Raw genomic sequence first — 15,587 nt, 5'->3', positions numbered from 1 at the left:
ACACCACTGTGGTCTGTGATTGGCTGAAAAGTAAAAGGTCCTAGAAGATGAATAGTGAAGAGAGGACACCCCGGACCGCACGGAGGGGAACGGCATCTGCAGGGACCGGGACTAGGTGAGCAAAAGGTTTTTTTTATTTTACTACTTCTTCCTTTTACACTTAGCTCAGGGGGCCTCCAGCTGTTGTGAAACTACTACTCCCAGCATGCCCGGACAGCCTTTGGCTGTTCGGGCATGCTGAGAGTTGTAGTTTTGCAACAGCTGGAGGCCCCCTGGTAGGGAAACACTGACTTTTAGTATTTTTCTTTACCTGCTCTGGCCGGCCCCCGCAACGGGAGCCGACCAGAGCAGATAATCACATGTTTTTCCGGGGGGCCGCATCGCTATATCGCATTGCTTTTGCGATATATCGTGCAGCCCGGCCGGGAACTCTGCAATTCCACCCCGAGCGTGACTCGGGGTTACCGATCTTGGCAGGGAAAATTAACCCCGAGTCACGCTTGGGATTACCGCTCAGGAGGTTAAAAAGGCAAATATAGGGGATATCAGGTCTGATTGTGGGGGCCCTGGCTGCTGGGACTCCCTGCGATCTCCGCACAGGCTCTGCAGCATTACGGTCAGAGAAGCCTGGAGCTTCCGTGATCGTGATGTTAAGCCACGCCCCCTCTATTCATGTCTATCGGAGGGGGGGTGACTGCTAGTACAAAGCCATCATGCCTTCTCCCATAGACATGAATGGAAGGGGCGTGGAGGCTGTGATCGCCAGTCATCCGGCACGGAGTGGAGTTCGCCCGTGCACCGGATGACTTGGGTGCCACAGCGGAGATCCGGGAGGGGCCGGGCAGCTGGATAGGGGATAACATGTCTAGCGGCAGAGGACATGTTGATCGGTAGCTGGATCAGGAGATGTCGGATGTTCAGTAGTGAGCACTTGGGGTGAAGTACTGTCTATCATATGCATTTAAAAGTGGAGTTTACTCCGATTTTGTACGAAAAAACACCTATAATTCACTAAAGCATTTTATAAACGTACTTAACTGTCTAGTGTGAATTGTCACTCTATGGTGACTTCCTCAGGGGTGTTGTTACTCCTGTTCACCCGTCTTTTACCCTGTCACCAGTGTACACCCCTGTGACCCCCTACACCCATGTACACTCCTCTACCCCCCCCCCCCCCACCAACACCCGTTACCCATGTACACCCCTTTGTCACCCATGTACACTCTTCAACCATCTGTCACCCATGTACAACCCTCTGTCACTTATTTTAGATAGATATCGTCTACATAGATACATGTTAACTGTTTAGATAGATGCATAGTGTAGATAAATAAGAAAATTTATAAAATAAATGTAGATAGAAAATATATAATGTTGGTTCAAAATAAAATTTTAAGGGAAAATAAATTCATCTTCTAATACACAACTTCAGAAAAGGACATGATCTACAAAAAGAAAAAGAAAAAAGTTAATAAATAAATAAGTATTGGTTAACTTAATTAAGTTAATCTGATTTGTGGGAGGAGCCTGGTCTTTATATACCAACCTGATCCACACAGGTTCTGTCGGCAGCATGCAAGACGTCCCCACCATCCCTTCCTTTTTTTCTACACTCTCAGGGTATCCCCTTAATGGCCGGCCAGGTACATCCAAGGCCTAATTATTCATGCAAATGGAACACTACTGACGGTACATGTAACCGACCACAAATAAAAAATAATAATAAAATCAACCAACCATGCCAAATTTTTGAAATCTGAGAAATACACAGGTTGTGTTATATCGTAGAGGTACCCGAATTGTTGTCCTAGACATAACAAAGGTATCGTAGACATTTTCTTTATCACTTACCTTTCACATGGAGCCCAAAACCCTTGGAAAACTCTGTATGTTTAGCATTCTATTAAAACAGGAGAGATGTAGATTGCCCAGCAATAAAAATATACATAGTATATAGCTGCAGTAGTGAGAGTGAGGATCGTGGTGACAAGGTAATACTAGCAGCCGTCACACAACAACGCTTCACCGTTTGTGTACAATTGCCAGGGACGGCTCAGGGGTAACAGCGAGTAAAAACACGAATGTCCACAATGCCAAAAGGTGTCATTATCCCATCTCCTGACTGTCACCTGGACAGTCTCACATGACTATTACATAAGAGCTGCCCTGCAGTGTTATTGTACATATACATAACCAGATCAGCTATATCCCCCATGGTCGGCAGCTCTGTGCAGATCATACTCTCTGTATTCACTGACATTCGGCAATAGATTATTCAAAAATAGAAAAACAGCTGATTTCTTTCCAAAAAAAACAAACAAAACAAAAAAAAAAAAAAAAAACACACTACATTTGTCCTCAGGTGGTGTGTGGTATTACATGGCATGATGGATCGTGCGTGGCATGATGGATCTTAATATGCCAGATTATCACGTGAAACAAGTTAACACCAGGTGTCTGGCAGCAGTGGCCGAACTGCATCTTGGGCAGATAGAAAGAATTTGAATAATGACCATAGAACCCCAGAAGTTAAATTGCTGGGATCGGCAGTAACCATTATAGAAAGTGCTGATGACTCGGGCACAGCCCCTGAGCTTGTGCCGTCCACTAGAGATGAGCGAACTTACAGTAAATTTGATTCGTCACGAACTTCTCGGCTCGGCAGTTGATGACTTTTCCTGCATAAATTAGTAAAGCTTTCAGGTGCTCCCATGGGCTGGAAAAGGTGGATACAGTCCTAGGAGACTCTTTCCTAGGACTGTATGCACCTTTTCCAGCCCACTGGAGCACCGGAAAGCTGAACTAATTTATGCAAGAAAAGTCAGCAACCGCCGAGCCGAGAAGTTCGTGACGAATCGAATTTACTGTAAGTTCGCTCATCTCTACCGTCCATCAAATGTACAGTGATCCCTCAACTTACAATGGCCTCAACATACAATCATTTCAACATACAATGTTTTTTTCTGGACCATTGTAACTTGAAGCCAGACTCAACATACAATACAACAGACAGTCTAGATCTGTGAAACGTGTCACAACTGGAAGAACTGACCAATCAGAATGGGCATTTTACTGGTAAATCGCCTCTATTATTGAAGTGCATGCACTGACTGGTGTCTGGTAGCGCCCCCTACAGTACAGGGAGGAACTACAAGTTCTTTACTACTCCTTACCTGTGCCGGGGTTAGCTGCTCCTTTGGACACCAAGTAAGGGTGGCTCCATTTGGGACACTGTATAGGACCCTGAAGAAGCTCCTGTCCTCTACATAAACCATTGTTTCCCAACCAGGGTGCCTCCAGCTGTTTCAAAACTACAACTCCCAGCATGCCCGGACAGCCAACGGCTGTCCGGGCATGCTGGGAGTTGTAGTTTTGCAACAGCTGGAGGCACTCTGGTTGGGAAACACTGACATAGACAGTGATTACAGCTCCCAGCAGATCTTTATTACTTTTATATGTAAGGATTTGCTTTATCTGTATTAGTTATCTACTTATTTTTCTTTAATCCTCACTTTTACCTATTTTTTGGATGACATTTTGGGGGGTTCAGAACCAATTACCAGGTTTCCATAGAGTTATGGTCTCAACATACAATGGTTTCAACATACAATGGTCATCCCAGAACCAATTAATATTGTAACTTGAGGGACCACTGTACCAATAGGTCATATGACCCACATTAGGACATTATCGTTTGCCCATCTACACATTAGGGTTAAATGAATCAAAGGCACCTAGCTTATAGAAGTTCTGCTTATATAAAGAGACGCAATTATCAGTCACACATATGTATGTAAAGATTTCTGAAGGTTCTAAGAACTTGAGGTATTGGAGATACTATAATGATCATGGGGGCTACTTGTCAATAAAGGGGAATTGCAGAGCCACTAGACTGGTGATTCCTAAACAGGGAGCCTCCAGCTGTTGCAAAACCACAACTCTCAGCATGCCCAGACAGCATTTAGCTGGGAGTTGTAGTTTTGCAACAGCTGGAGGCACACTAGTTGAGAATCACTGGTCTAGATAGAAGATTTAGTCTCCCTTTTAAGTCTCATTTGCAGTCATTGTAAACCTGTTAAGGAATGACATAAATGGTGATATAAATAGCGATTCCTTCATAATCTGATCATAGGAGGTCAGCACCTATACCAGCAGGAGTGCCCCATAATCCTACCTTACAGACCTGGGGCAGGGGCACTTCAAAGATGCAGAAAAACAAAAAACAAAAAGAGAAACATTAAAGAAGAAAATACTGTAGCCAAACTAAATCTATAGGAAATCAATACAACACTTATCTTCTCTACAACAAAGGGCATTCTACCCGAGTATTCTGCATAATTGCATAGTACATTAAAAGGTAAATAGTCCTGTGTGCAGGTGAGATTATCCCCAAATTACATGGCTTTACTACCTGACTGTAAATACTGGAAAGACAATGCTGTGGCCATACACCTTACATAGCTGCCAGCTATATGACCTGTGGAGGTCACCCCTCCCCAGCCTTTACTATCACTACAGGGAAACAAGGTAAGGCTGGGTTCACATCACGTTTTCTCCCATACGGGAGCGCATATGGCAGGGGGGAGCTGAAACCTCGCGCTCCCATATGCAATTCATTTCAATGAGCCAGCCGGAGTGAAACGTTCGGTCCGGTCGGCTCATTTTTGCGCCGTATGCGCCTTTACAACCGGACCTAAAACCGTGGTTGACCACAGTTTTTCGGTACGGTGAAAAAGCGCATACTGCGCAAAAATGAGCCAAACAGACCGAACGTTTCACTCAAGTCGGCTCATTGAAATGAATTACATACGGGAGCGCATAGAAAGGCATACAGGATGCGAGGTTTCAGCTCCCCCCTGCCGTATGCGCAAAAACGTGATGTGAACCCAGCCTAATACAATCCAGCAGTAAATCAGGCAATAAGGCCTCGTTCAGATAGCTTCAATTGAAATTCCATTTTTGGGATCCACAGAAAGAACTGACTAGCATCGAGAATGCCGTGCCGTCTATGAAAGTGCATTTCCAAGCGCTCCTATTGTTGGGTCTATAATATTCTGATATATTGATCGCTATATCTATACTCATATGCCTTTATTAAATGCTATATATGCCATTGCTAAATATCGCAGGAGAACTTTGCTTTCCTTACTTCAAAACATTTCATCTGCTCTTTGCCCGTAATTAAGACTAGAACCTTGAGATGGAGACTATGGATACAAGAAGTCTAAACATTGGGCTTTGTGGAAGGATGAAAAAATCTCAAGCTAGAAACATTGCAACATAAGTGACTTATGCTACGCCATGCTCAAATGGCCAATTCGCATATAAAACCATGATTTGATACCATGTTTTAACCTCCCCTTTTTTGTCAGATTGTAAAAACTAATGTGATTTCAGGATAACAGAACTCCCTGGAGTCAGTGCGGAGAAGGGAATTTATACCAACATTGTATGGCGTAAATTTGCTTGTGTCGACACTCTGCAAAATAGCACAACGGTAGTCACTCACAGTTTAAGGCCTCACATTAAAGGGGTACTCTACCCCTAAACATCTTCTCCCCTATCCAAAGGGTAGGGGTTCTGCCGCTGGGGACCCCCGCGATATAGCATGCGGCACCCACCTGTCACGCCCCCTCCCATAGACTTGCATTGAGGGGGCGGGGCGTGATGTCACACGTGGGCAGAGTAGTGACTTTACGAACTTCCGTTCCCGTGGTCGGGACCCAGAACCTCCAGCGCTTCCGGAGCAGAAACAGGTGGGTGTCCCATGCTATATTGTGGGGGTCCGCGGCGGCAGGACCCCCGCAATCAGACCTCTTATCCTTTGGATAGGGGATAAGATGTCTAGGGGTGGAGTACCCCTTTAAGGCATCCTTAACATTATTAGCGCTTTCCCGATGGACTTTCTGCAAAAATGTACCCTGCATGAACATAACCTAAGAAGAGTTTCTTCTATTTCCAGATTCAAAGAACAGAATTTCAGACATATCAGAACTGACAGATTACATACAAGCAGCCAGTACTTATTTCCTAGAGAAATTACCACCCATACATGGCTAAAATCAAATCAAGGGGAAACATAGAAACCCAAGAATCCTGTCAACCAGTTGGAATTATGGACAACTGTAAAATTAAGAAATAATGGAGTACCTGTCATCAAACCATAAACTAACAGCAAGTAAATAGCAAAGTGTCTTATAATTACATAGGGAACGCAGGAGTACTCCAGTGCAGTAAAAGTTATCCCCTACCTCCCTGGATGAGTGCAAGTGATGGCCTGCTTAGCCAATCACCAGCTGCTGTGGGACATCACCGTGGCGGGTGATTGGCTGAGCGTCCGTCACTGGCTTGCACTCATCCAGGGAGGTGTAGGTGTCTGATAAGTTGGCTGAATATTTTTAAGCAGACGTTCTTTGCAAATCTGTGTAATTTTCTGGTACTAGTTGATTTTAAAACCTTTTTTTCATCGGAGTACGTCTTTAAGGGCGCATTCTCACACACGCTGGATCTGCTGCGGATTTTAAGTTAGAAAATCCACAGATGCAGATCAGCAACTGCGGCTTTTACAGGGCAATTCTTATGTATTTTGATTGGCATGTCAATAAAGTGATTGCCTTGAAAAATCCTCAACTGTAAGTATTACAACTGCTGACCCGCAACTTCAAATCTACAGCAGATCTGGTGGGCAGGAATACACCCTAAAGTAGGGTGCGGAGCTGTGGATGCGCTCCCATGTGACCCTACACTAAAAGAGGTTTTCCTATCATCAAAACATATCATCTGTCTTAAGTTTTTGATGAAGGCCCCCACTGATCACAAGAACAGGGTCCCCCGGATGAACTAAACAAACAGTGATCAGACACTTCTTACCAATCATGTGGAGAGATGCCAAATATTGATTGTGGGAACAGCCCAGCAAGGAAAAGGGATAAAATGTATCTGAAACTCAATTTGTGTCAGAGTTAAAGGGGTATTCCAGCCTTAGACCTCTTATCCCCTATCCCAGTGGTGGGCAACCTTTTTTTTCCAACTGAGCCAAATCTCGCCAAAACCACGATAGAAATTTATTTTGAGAGACATTTTTTTAAACCAAAAATACATAGGATGGTACACTGTTTTTAGTTTTACCCCCTGAATATAATACTACCACACAGTGCACCCTCTAAATATAATACTACCACACAGTGCACCCTCTAAATATAATACTACCACACAGTGCACCCTCTAAATATAATACTACCACACAGTGCACCCTCTAAATATAATACTACCACACAGTGCACCCTCTAAATATAATACTACCACACAGTGCACCCTCTAAATATAATACTACCACACAGTGCACCCTCTAAATATAATACTACCACACAGTGCACCCTCTAAATATAATACTACCACACAGTGCACCCTCTAAATATAATACTACCACACAGTGCACCCTCTAAATATAATACTACCACACAGTGCACCCTCTAAATATAATACTACCACACAGTGCACCCTCTAAATATAATACTACCACACAGTGCATTCTCTGAATATAACTTGCTGTGCAAAATACCGTAATGTACTGTGGCCCCTAAAAAAAACGTACCACCCCAGAAATTCCTCATAATATACACTATACTTCTGAAATGCAAAACACTGTGCCTTCACATATAGTAATAATGCCCCATCTTGTGCCCCTACATATAATAATTATGACCCGTCCTGTTCCCCCCACATAATAATGCCCTCGGTGCTGTGCCCCTCACATATAATGCTCCTGTCATGTGCCCCACACATATAATGCCCCCTGTGCTGTGCCCTTCACATATAATGCCCCCATTCTTTGCCCCTCACATATAATGCCCCTATCAAGTGCCCCTCATATATAATGCCCCCATCATGCGTCCCACACATATAATGCCCCCCGTGGTGTGCCCCTCACATATAATGCCCCCTGTGCTGTGCCCCTCACATATAATGCTCCTGTCATGTGCCCCACACATTTAATGCCCCCTGTGCTGTGCCCCTTACATATAATGCCCCCATAATGCGTCCCACACATATAATGCCCCCCGTGGTGCGCCCCTCACATATAATGCTCCTGTCATGTGCGGCACACATATAATTCCCCCTGTGCTGTGCCCCTTACATATAATGCCCCCATAATGCGCCCCTCATATATAATGCCCCCATAGGCATTATATGTGAGGGGCACAGCACAGGGGGCATTATATGTGAAGGGCACAGGACAGGGGGGCCTTTGGATAGGGGATAAGTTGTCTAAGGCCAGAATACCCTTTTAACCCTAACAGACCCCCATTTGCGAGGGTCAAGGTTTTTGTCTATAGTCCCATGCAAGTCTATGGGAACTTTTGTACCTTACTCCACAAGATCTACTATGCAACTCCTGTTGAGTGTGTCAGCCCAGCTTGCAAGAGAGTCTTCCATTTTCAGCCCTTTTTCACCATTTTTGCCAGATACACCCACATCAAAGTTCCTTCAACCACAATCATTTCATCATAGCCCAGCCCCACCTTACTCTACAAGCTGCATAGGAGGACAAAGGATGATGGTGAGATATAAGGACAAGAGCATCACTGTCGCTTTTTCTCTCCAACAAGGTTTAGGTAGGAAGACTGGGCAACACCGGGTACTGCGATAGTGCTTCATAAGGGATTTTAAGAAAACTAACTAGATGAACAAATACTGATCCAGCAACAAATATTTCAGCGATGACAGGTCTTTCTATCAAATTATCTTACAAATGCAAATCTACACTTCTTGCCTGCCCAATACAAATGATACAGTCTATGGCAAGAATTGTTCTCACAACAATTGCTCAGACAGCTTGTGAACTTGACTTGTAAAGAATGCATGATCTCTGTATATAATGCATCAACATTACTATACAAATTCCAGCAAAGATTTTCGTACAATGACTCTAATCCCAGTTCAAATTAGGGGGGGGGGGGGAATCAACATTTTGCAGGTGTAAGGGTGCATTCACACCACGTTTCGTACATACGGGTGCCGGATCCGGTGGGGGGGCCAACCGGGCGCTCCCGTACCCCGGCCGGATCAGCCCGTGACTTCATTTACTTTAATGATCCGACCGGAGTCAAACAGTGACTGCGGTCGGCTCAGTTTTGACCCGTATGCGGTTTTGGACCGGACCTAAAACCGTAGTATACTACGGATCCGGCACCTGTATGTACAAAAACGTGGTGTGAATGCACCCTAAGCCTGTTTTTCCAGCTTTGAGCAGTCAGGTAAGAGTATGCCATATAGCATTCATCTTTACATCCAACTAGTCAGGGTTGTCAGTGGGTAGATACAAGTAGCTGGCTAAAGCCCTTGCATTACTGGGATTTATATATTCAGATAAATTATACTCTTGGCATAACATCTTTAACCCCTTAAGGACCAAGCGTTTTTCTGTTTTTATACTTTCGTTTTTTCCTCCTTACCTTTTAAAGATCATAACCCTTTCAATTTTGCACCTAAAAATCCACATAAGGGCTTATTTTTTTACGCCACCAGATCTACTTTGTAATTACATCAGTAATTTTACCCAAAAATCTACAGCGAAACGGAAAAAAAATCATTGTGCGACAAAATTGAAGAAAAAACACCATTTTGTAAATTTTGGGGGCTTCCGTTTCTACGCAGTGCATTTTTCAGTAAAAATGACACCTTCTCTTTATTCTGTAGGTCCATACGAATAAAATGATTCCCTACATATATAGGTTTGATTTTGTCGTACTTTTGGAAAAAATCATAACTACATGCACGAAAATTAATACATTTAAAATTGTCATCTTCTGATCCCTATAACTTTTATTTTTCCGCGTACGGGGTGGTTTGAGGGCTCATTTTTTGTGCCACGATCTGACATTTTAATCTGTACCATTTTTGTTTTGATCAGACTTTTTGATAGCTTTTTATTACTTTTTTATGGTATGAAAAGTGACCAAAAATACACTATTTTGGACTTTGAATTTTTTGGCGCATACTCCATTGAAAGTGCGGTTTAATTTATGATATATTTTTATAGCTTGGACATTTACGCACGTGGCGATACCACATATGTTTATGTATTTTTTATATGGAATTTGGGGAAAGGGGGTGATTTCAACTTTTAATAAGGAAGGGGTTAATGTGTGTTTTTACTTGATTGATAAAGCCTGGTCCTGCCAGGCATCATTCTGAGCACTGGAGCCAGCATGAAAGGAGAAGTAAGCCCTCAGGCTACCTCAGCAGTGGACGTCCCCACTGGACCACCAGGGACGGGATACAGGCACCTTTAGACGCCGCTGTCAACTTTGACAGTGGCGATCTAAAGGGTTAATAGCTGGCTGTGGCGATCGACAATTGTCGGCTATTAACACCGGCCCCCAGCTACAGGAATCAGCCGGTATGACTCTGGCTCGAGTCGGGAGCGTCATACCCGCGTCATACCCCTTTAACGGCACATGGACAAGCATCCATAGTCATTATCGGGTTTAAGAAGTAATCCCATCTTAAGAAGTGATGTATGTTAATAGGATATGCCATCACTTTTTCAGTGACGTCTAGAGCACCCACCTTGAATGGGGGAATTCCTTGCCAATTCAGAGCTGCGACTCCTTTACTTTTAGGGTAGGGTCACACACATCGTATTTTGATGCATATTTGCAGCTGCGTACTTTCCTACCCATTTTAGTCAATGGGTAGCAAAATATGCAGCAGCAAATACGGTGACCCTACCCTTAAGCAGCACTCGCAGCTATACAAAAAATTGCAGCAGACCCCACTGACTTGAATGAATATGTGCTGCAGTTCCCTGCTGATAAAGTAATAAAACAAACATTAACTCACCTTCCTCCGTTGCGCGGCTATAGCTATTCAGTCCTCTGGTCTGGTCTTCTTCCTTCTTCTGTGTGCACAAATCATCACACTGTAGTCAGAGTATTGTTGGCCGCAGCGATGTCCCGCCATGGTCTGTGATAGGCTGAGTGCACTATCATGTACTGAGCCCGGCCAGCAGGAAGAAGGCGGGGCCCGGGCTCCTTACTTGACACTGCGCTCAGCCTATCACTGGCTGAGGCGGGACATTGCTGCAGCTGGTGATACGCTGACTGCAGTGTGACAATCTGTGCACATGGTAGAAGGAAGAAGACTGGACCAGAGGACCGAATAGCTATAGCAGTGCAACAGGGGAACGGAGGAAGGTGACAATGTTTGTTTTGTTTTTTTGCAGCCCAGGCACAACAATAGGATGAAGAAAATGTTCACTCTACTACTCCTTTAATGCCCTTCATGCTGTCTTCATGCAAGCTGTTCATAGGAGAACAGTGTGATCTTATTGAGGAATGCTACCAGCTATTAAACATAATTCGAATTCTTTAGAAGGGATCTGCATGTCCTCACCTTTCAGGAATTAGAGCAGACAGCTTGTCCGCATAAAAGCGACAGCAGATTAAAGATAAAATCCAGGTGATAAGAAAGAGGCTGGAGATAAAGGTACAAAATTAAAGGATGAAAGAGGATAAAGCCTTGTAAGTAATAGTTTAGGATGTGTCTTACAGTCACGGTCATAAACAGTCATACAGGGCAGAAGTCTTGACAACTCCATATGCTCCTAGTCCAGTGGTGAACAAAATACTGCTATTTAGTAACCAGTTTGGGCCCTTTTACAGAGCGATTAATGGCTTAACAGGCCAAGATCACCTTGTGTAATAAGGCAGCAATAGGCAGATAGTCCATCAGCTGATTGTTTGCCCTGCTTGAAATCATAGTCAGGCACACATATCACTGTGTAATAGGGGATGTGATGCCAATGAAATAATGAAGCACGATAGTTGAAGAGCACAGCCCATTGACCCATGAAATCGGGCTCTTAGGACTCTTCAGTAGCTAATTCTACTTTTTTGTGGCATAAAAAAGAACGACCAGTCATCAATAGAAAACAACCCAAAAAGTTTCTACGTGCACTAACTACATAACTCTTTGTTCAATTTGTTCATCCTGGCCACGGACCAGATGGTTGTGGGCAGATTTGATTGAATTTAGTGAAAATGGACATAAATTATTTTCTATTCAATGCTTTGACCCTTAAAGGGGTACTCCGCTGCTCAGCGTTTGGAAAAAACTATTCCGAGCGCTGGAGCCGGCAGCTCGTGACATCATAGCCCCGGCCCCTCAATGAAAAAGTCTATGGAAGGGGGCACGACAGCCGTTATGCCCCCTCCCATAGACTTTCATTGAGGGAGCGGGGGGGTGACATCATGAGGGGCGGGGCTATGAGGTCACAAGCTCTCAGCGCCTGCTTCAGCGTTCGGAACAGTTTATTCCAAACGCTGAGCAGTGAAGTACCACTTTAAGACCGTTGCCTGCTATCCACTTCTGAAAGGGAGAAAGAAGGTTTGAACAAATTATACCTATACAGTGATCCCCCCGACCTACGATGGCCCCGACATCCCCGATGGCCCCGACACGATGGTCTCTCAGAGGCCATCGCATGTTGAAGGCAGCATCAACATACAATGTTTTTGTATGTCAGGGCCATCGCATAAACGGCTATCCGGCAGCGCAGACTGCTTCAGCTGCCACCGGATAGCAGTTTAATGTACCCTGTGTGGTTCGGTGAGCGTCACTCACCTGTCACCGCCGCTCTGGACTGTCCTCTTCGGGCTCCGGTGAATAGCCGTCGCTCTCTCTATCGTCATCATGTCGCCGCGGGCCCCGTCCCGTCATCCAATAGGAGCGGCATGCATAGCGACATGACGACATCAATGGAGAGCGACGAACAAGGGCAGCAGTGACGGTCCGGAGTGGCAGGGACACCCCAGGGACGTGATGGTTCATTTGAAAACGAATTACCATCGTATGTTGAGGGGTCACTGTATAACTTATTTCAGGTACTCATCTGCAGGCGGTCTGCAAATCAAAGATGCAAATACAACACAGACCCGGAGGCTCAGAGTGAGGCACTAAAATCATCATTATTTGGATGATCTTAAAAGGGCATTCCACCCCCTAAAAACATAAGCCTTATCCACAGGGGACAAGTGTCTTGATCACTAAGGGTTCAACCTCGGGTATAGCATTCAGGTATCTCTGGCGCTGCCATATACAATGCACGGTATTTATGCCAATACACTGCCCCAAGCAGCAGGGAAAGTAAGGGCCCTGTTCTGGAGATCAAAGGGGTCTCCGGTCAGACCCCCAACGATCCAACACTTATCCCCTATCCTGTGGACAGGAGATAAGATTTATGGTCTGGATAACCCCTTTTAATATCTACATGTAATAAGCCACGAAATTGCAAACTATAACCACTTACCAATGGAGAGAGGACTGCAACACCATGAAACTGGATGAGCGATACCCTTTGTGGACCGGTGGACGCAGGTTCAGTAGTAATCGCCTGTCCCTGTAATCTGGCAAACTGCTTCTTATAAAATTCTTCATATGGCTCCATTGTTCTGTAGGAAGACAGAGAGCACTTATTGTTAATGGTGAAAGCTAAATCGAGAAACCTAACCATGTAAGCAAAAACAAAAAAATTGGCTGCCGTATTACTGAACGATTGTTCAGACTCCTGTTTATTTTTACAAGACCGAGTTACAATTGTTTTCCCATGCCTTGTGTGTACGCTCAGAGCGTCCCCACTGACAACAGCATCCAAATACCCCAGAGCTAAACATATCATCCCGACACAATAACCCCATCATGATGGCAGGATAATGATAGGTTACTGAGCACTATATAAAAGGTGTCAGAATCTTAAAGGGGTATTCCAGGCCAAAACTTTTTTTTATATATCAACTGGCTCCGGAAAGTAAAACAGATGTGAATTACTTCTATTAAAAAAATCTTAATCCTTCCAATAGTTATTAGCTTCTGAAGTTGAGTTGTTGTTTTCTGTCTAACTGCTTTCTGATGACTCACGTCCCGGCAGCTGTGCAGTTCCTATGGGGATATTTTCCCATCATGCACAGCTCCCGGGACGTGACATCATCATTGAGCAGTTAGACAGAAAATTTCAGAAGCTAATAACTATTGGAAGGATTAAGATTTTTTAATAGAAGTAATTTACAAATGTGTTTAACTTTCCGGAGCCAGTAGATATATAAAAAAAAAGGTTTTGCATGGAATACCCCTTTAATACACAATGAACTGTCATAAAACAACTAAACCTCATGTCACAGTAGCAACAATGTACCAGTTCACCATATACTGACTATTTATCAAATGGTATCTTTCTCTAATAGAAATAGGACCAAAAACTTTCCTATCTGCTTCTACTTAAAGGGGTACGCCAGAGGAAAACTTTTTTATTATTATTTAAATCAACTGGTGCCAGAAAGTTAAACAGATTTGTAAATTACTTCTATTAAAAAAATCTTAATCCTTCCAGTACTTATTAGCTGCAGTATACTACAAAGGAAATTATTTTCTTTTTGGATTTCTTTACTGTCTGAACATATTGCTCTCTGCTGACACCTCTGTCCAGAGCAGCATATGTTTGCAATGGGGATTTTCACCTGCTCTGGACAGTTCCTGACATGGACAGAGGTGTCAGCAGACTGTGAAAAGGCAGAAAATGTCCTCTGTAGTATTCAGCAGCTAATAAGTACTGGAAGGATTAAGATTTTTAATAGAAGTAATTTATAAATCTGTTTAACTTTCTGGCACCAGTTGATTTAAAAAAATGTTTAAAAAAATTCCACCGTAGTACCCCTTTAATGTACACATTAGTAGTAAGTAGTAGATTTTGTCGGGTTGTATAGACCAAGATCCTGTTCCTAGGAGCAAGAATAATGGACTTTCCACCAGCATTTATGGCATCCCGATGGGGTTGTATAGGATTGTGCACATCAGTGTTTCCCAACTAGGGTGCCACCAGCTGTTGCAAAACTACAACTCCCAGCTTGCCCGGACAGCCAACGGCTGGGAGTTGTAGTTTTGCAGCAGCTGGAGGCACCCTGGTTGAGAAACACTGGTGTACATTGTAGTAGATGTCACGTGACCCATCTCCACCTTTCTGATTGGCAACATTGCTAAAAGAAAGGAGTGCACCCAAACTTTCCCATTAACACCCTACCTTTACTTTATTAGGAAATGGATTAGGGTCTGTATACGGGTCCTGTATACGTTAACAACCAATGTCTTGTTAACCATTTAGTTTACTATGCTTGTGAGCTTGCAAATGCAGTAACACGAGAGACCAGAAGTGTAAATCATCCTCACAAAAAGATCCGACAAAGTTGGGAAATTATCCAATAGATGAATTAAAGTTTATATAAAATAAGAAGCACCCTGGGGTACAGAATGGCCATGTGTATGGGCCTTCACAAATTCCGCTTCAAAAACTCTGAAGTGTGAATTTGTGAATGGAAAACCCATTCACTAGCATAATGCATTGTAGCAAGCAGAATTTCTGCCTGCAATTTCAAAGCGGAATCGCAGGCGGAAATTCCGTAGTGTGTACCTAGCCTTATTGGTGGGGTCCATATCTGAACCAGAAACTTAGGTGACACAGCCCACCCATCCAGCTTCACATGGTAAAGGAATAATGCTGGTAGATAATGATAGGACATGGACAGGTAGAGAAC

At 43.8% G+C, this 15,587-nt stretch overlaps 1 protein-coding gene across 2 annotated transcripts in view; it reads right to left on the bottom strand.

The window, feature by feature from the left end:
* The window catches only part of CCP110 (centriolar coiled-coil protein 110), a 96,867-nt gene that overhangs the window by 53,328 nt on the left and 27,952 nt on the right, over positions 1 to 15,587 (bottom strand). For both annotated transcript variants that reach the window (XM_056536352.1, XM_056536351.1), the window contains exon 2: positions 13,313 to 13,454. In XM_056536352.1, coding sequence (XP_056392327.1) covers positions 13,313 to 13,450 — 138 coding nt within the window. In that variant the 5' untranslated portion in view covers positions 13,451 to 13,454. The remainder of the gene's footprint in view (positions 1 to 13,312; positions 13,455 to 15,587) is intronic.

This window comes from Hyla sarda, chromosome 8 (genome assembly GCF_029499605.1).
Source record: "Hyla sarda isolate aHylSar1 chromosome 8, aHylSar1.hap1, whole genome shotgun sequence".
Lineage (NCBI taxonomy): Eukaryota > Metazoa > Chordata > Amphibia > Anura > Hylidae > Hyla > Hyla sarda.
Note: the sequence above shows the minus strand (reverse complement) of the source record. Positions and strands in the feature narration are given on the sequence as shown.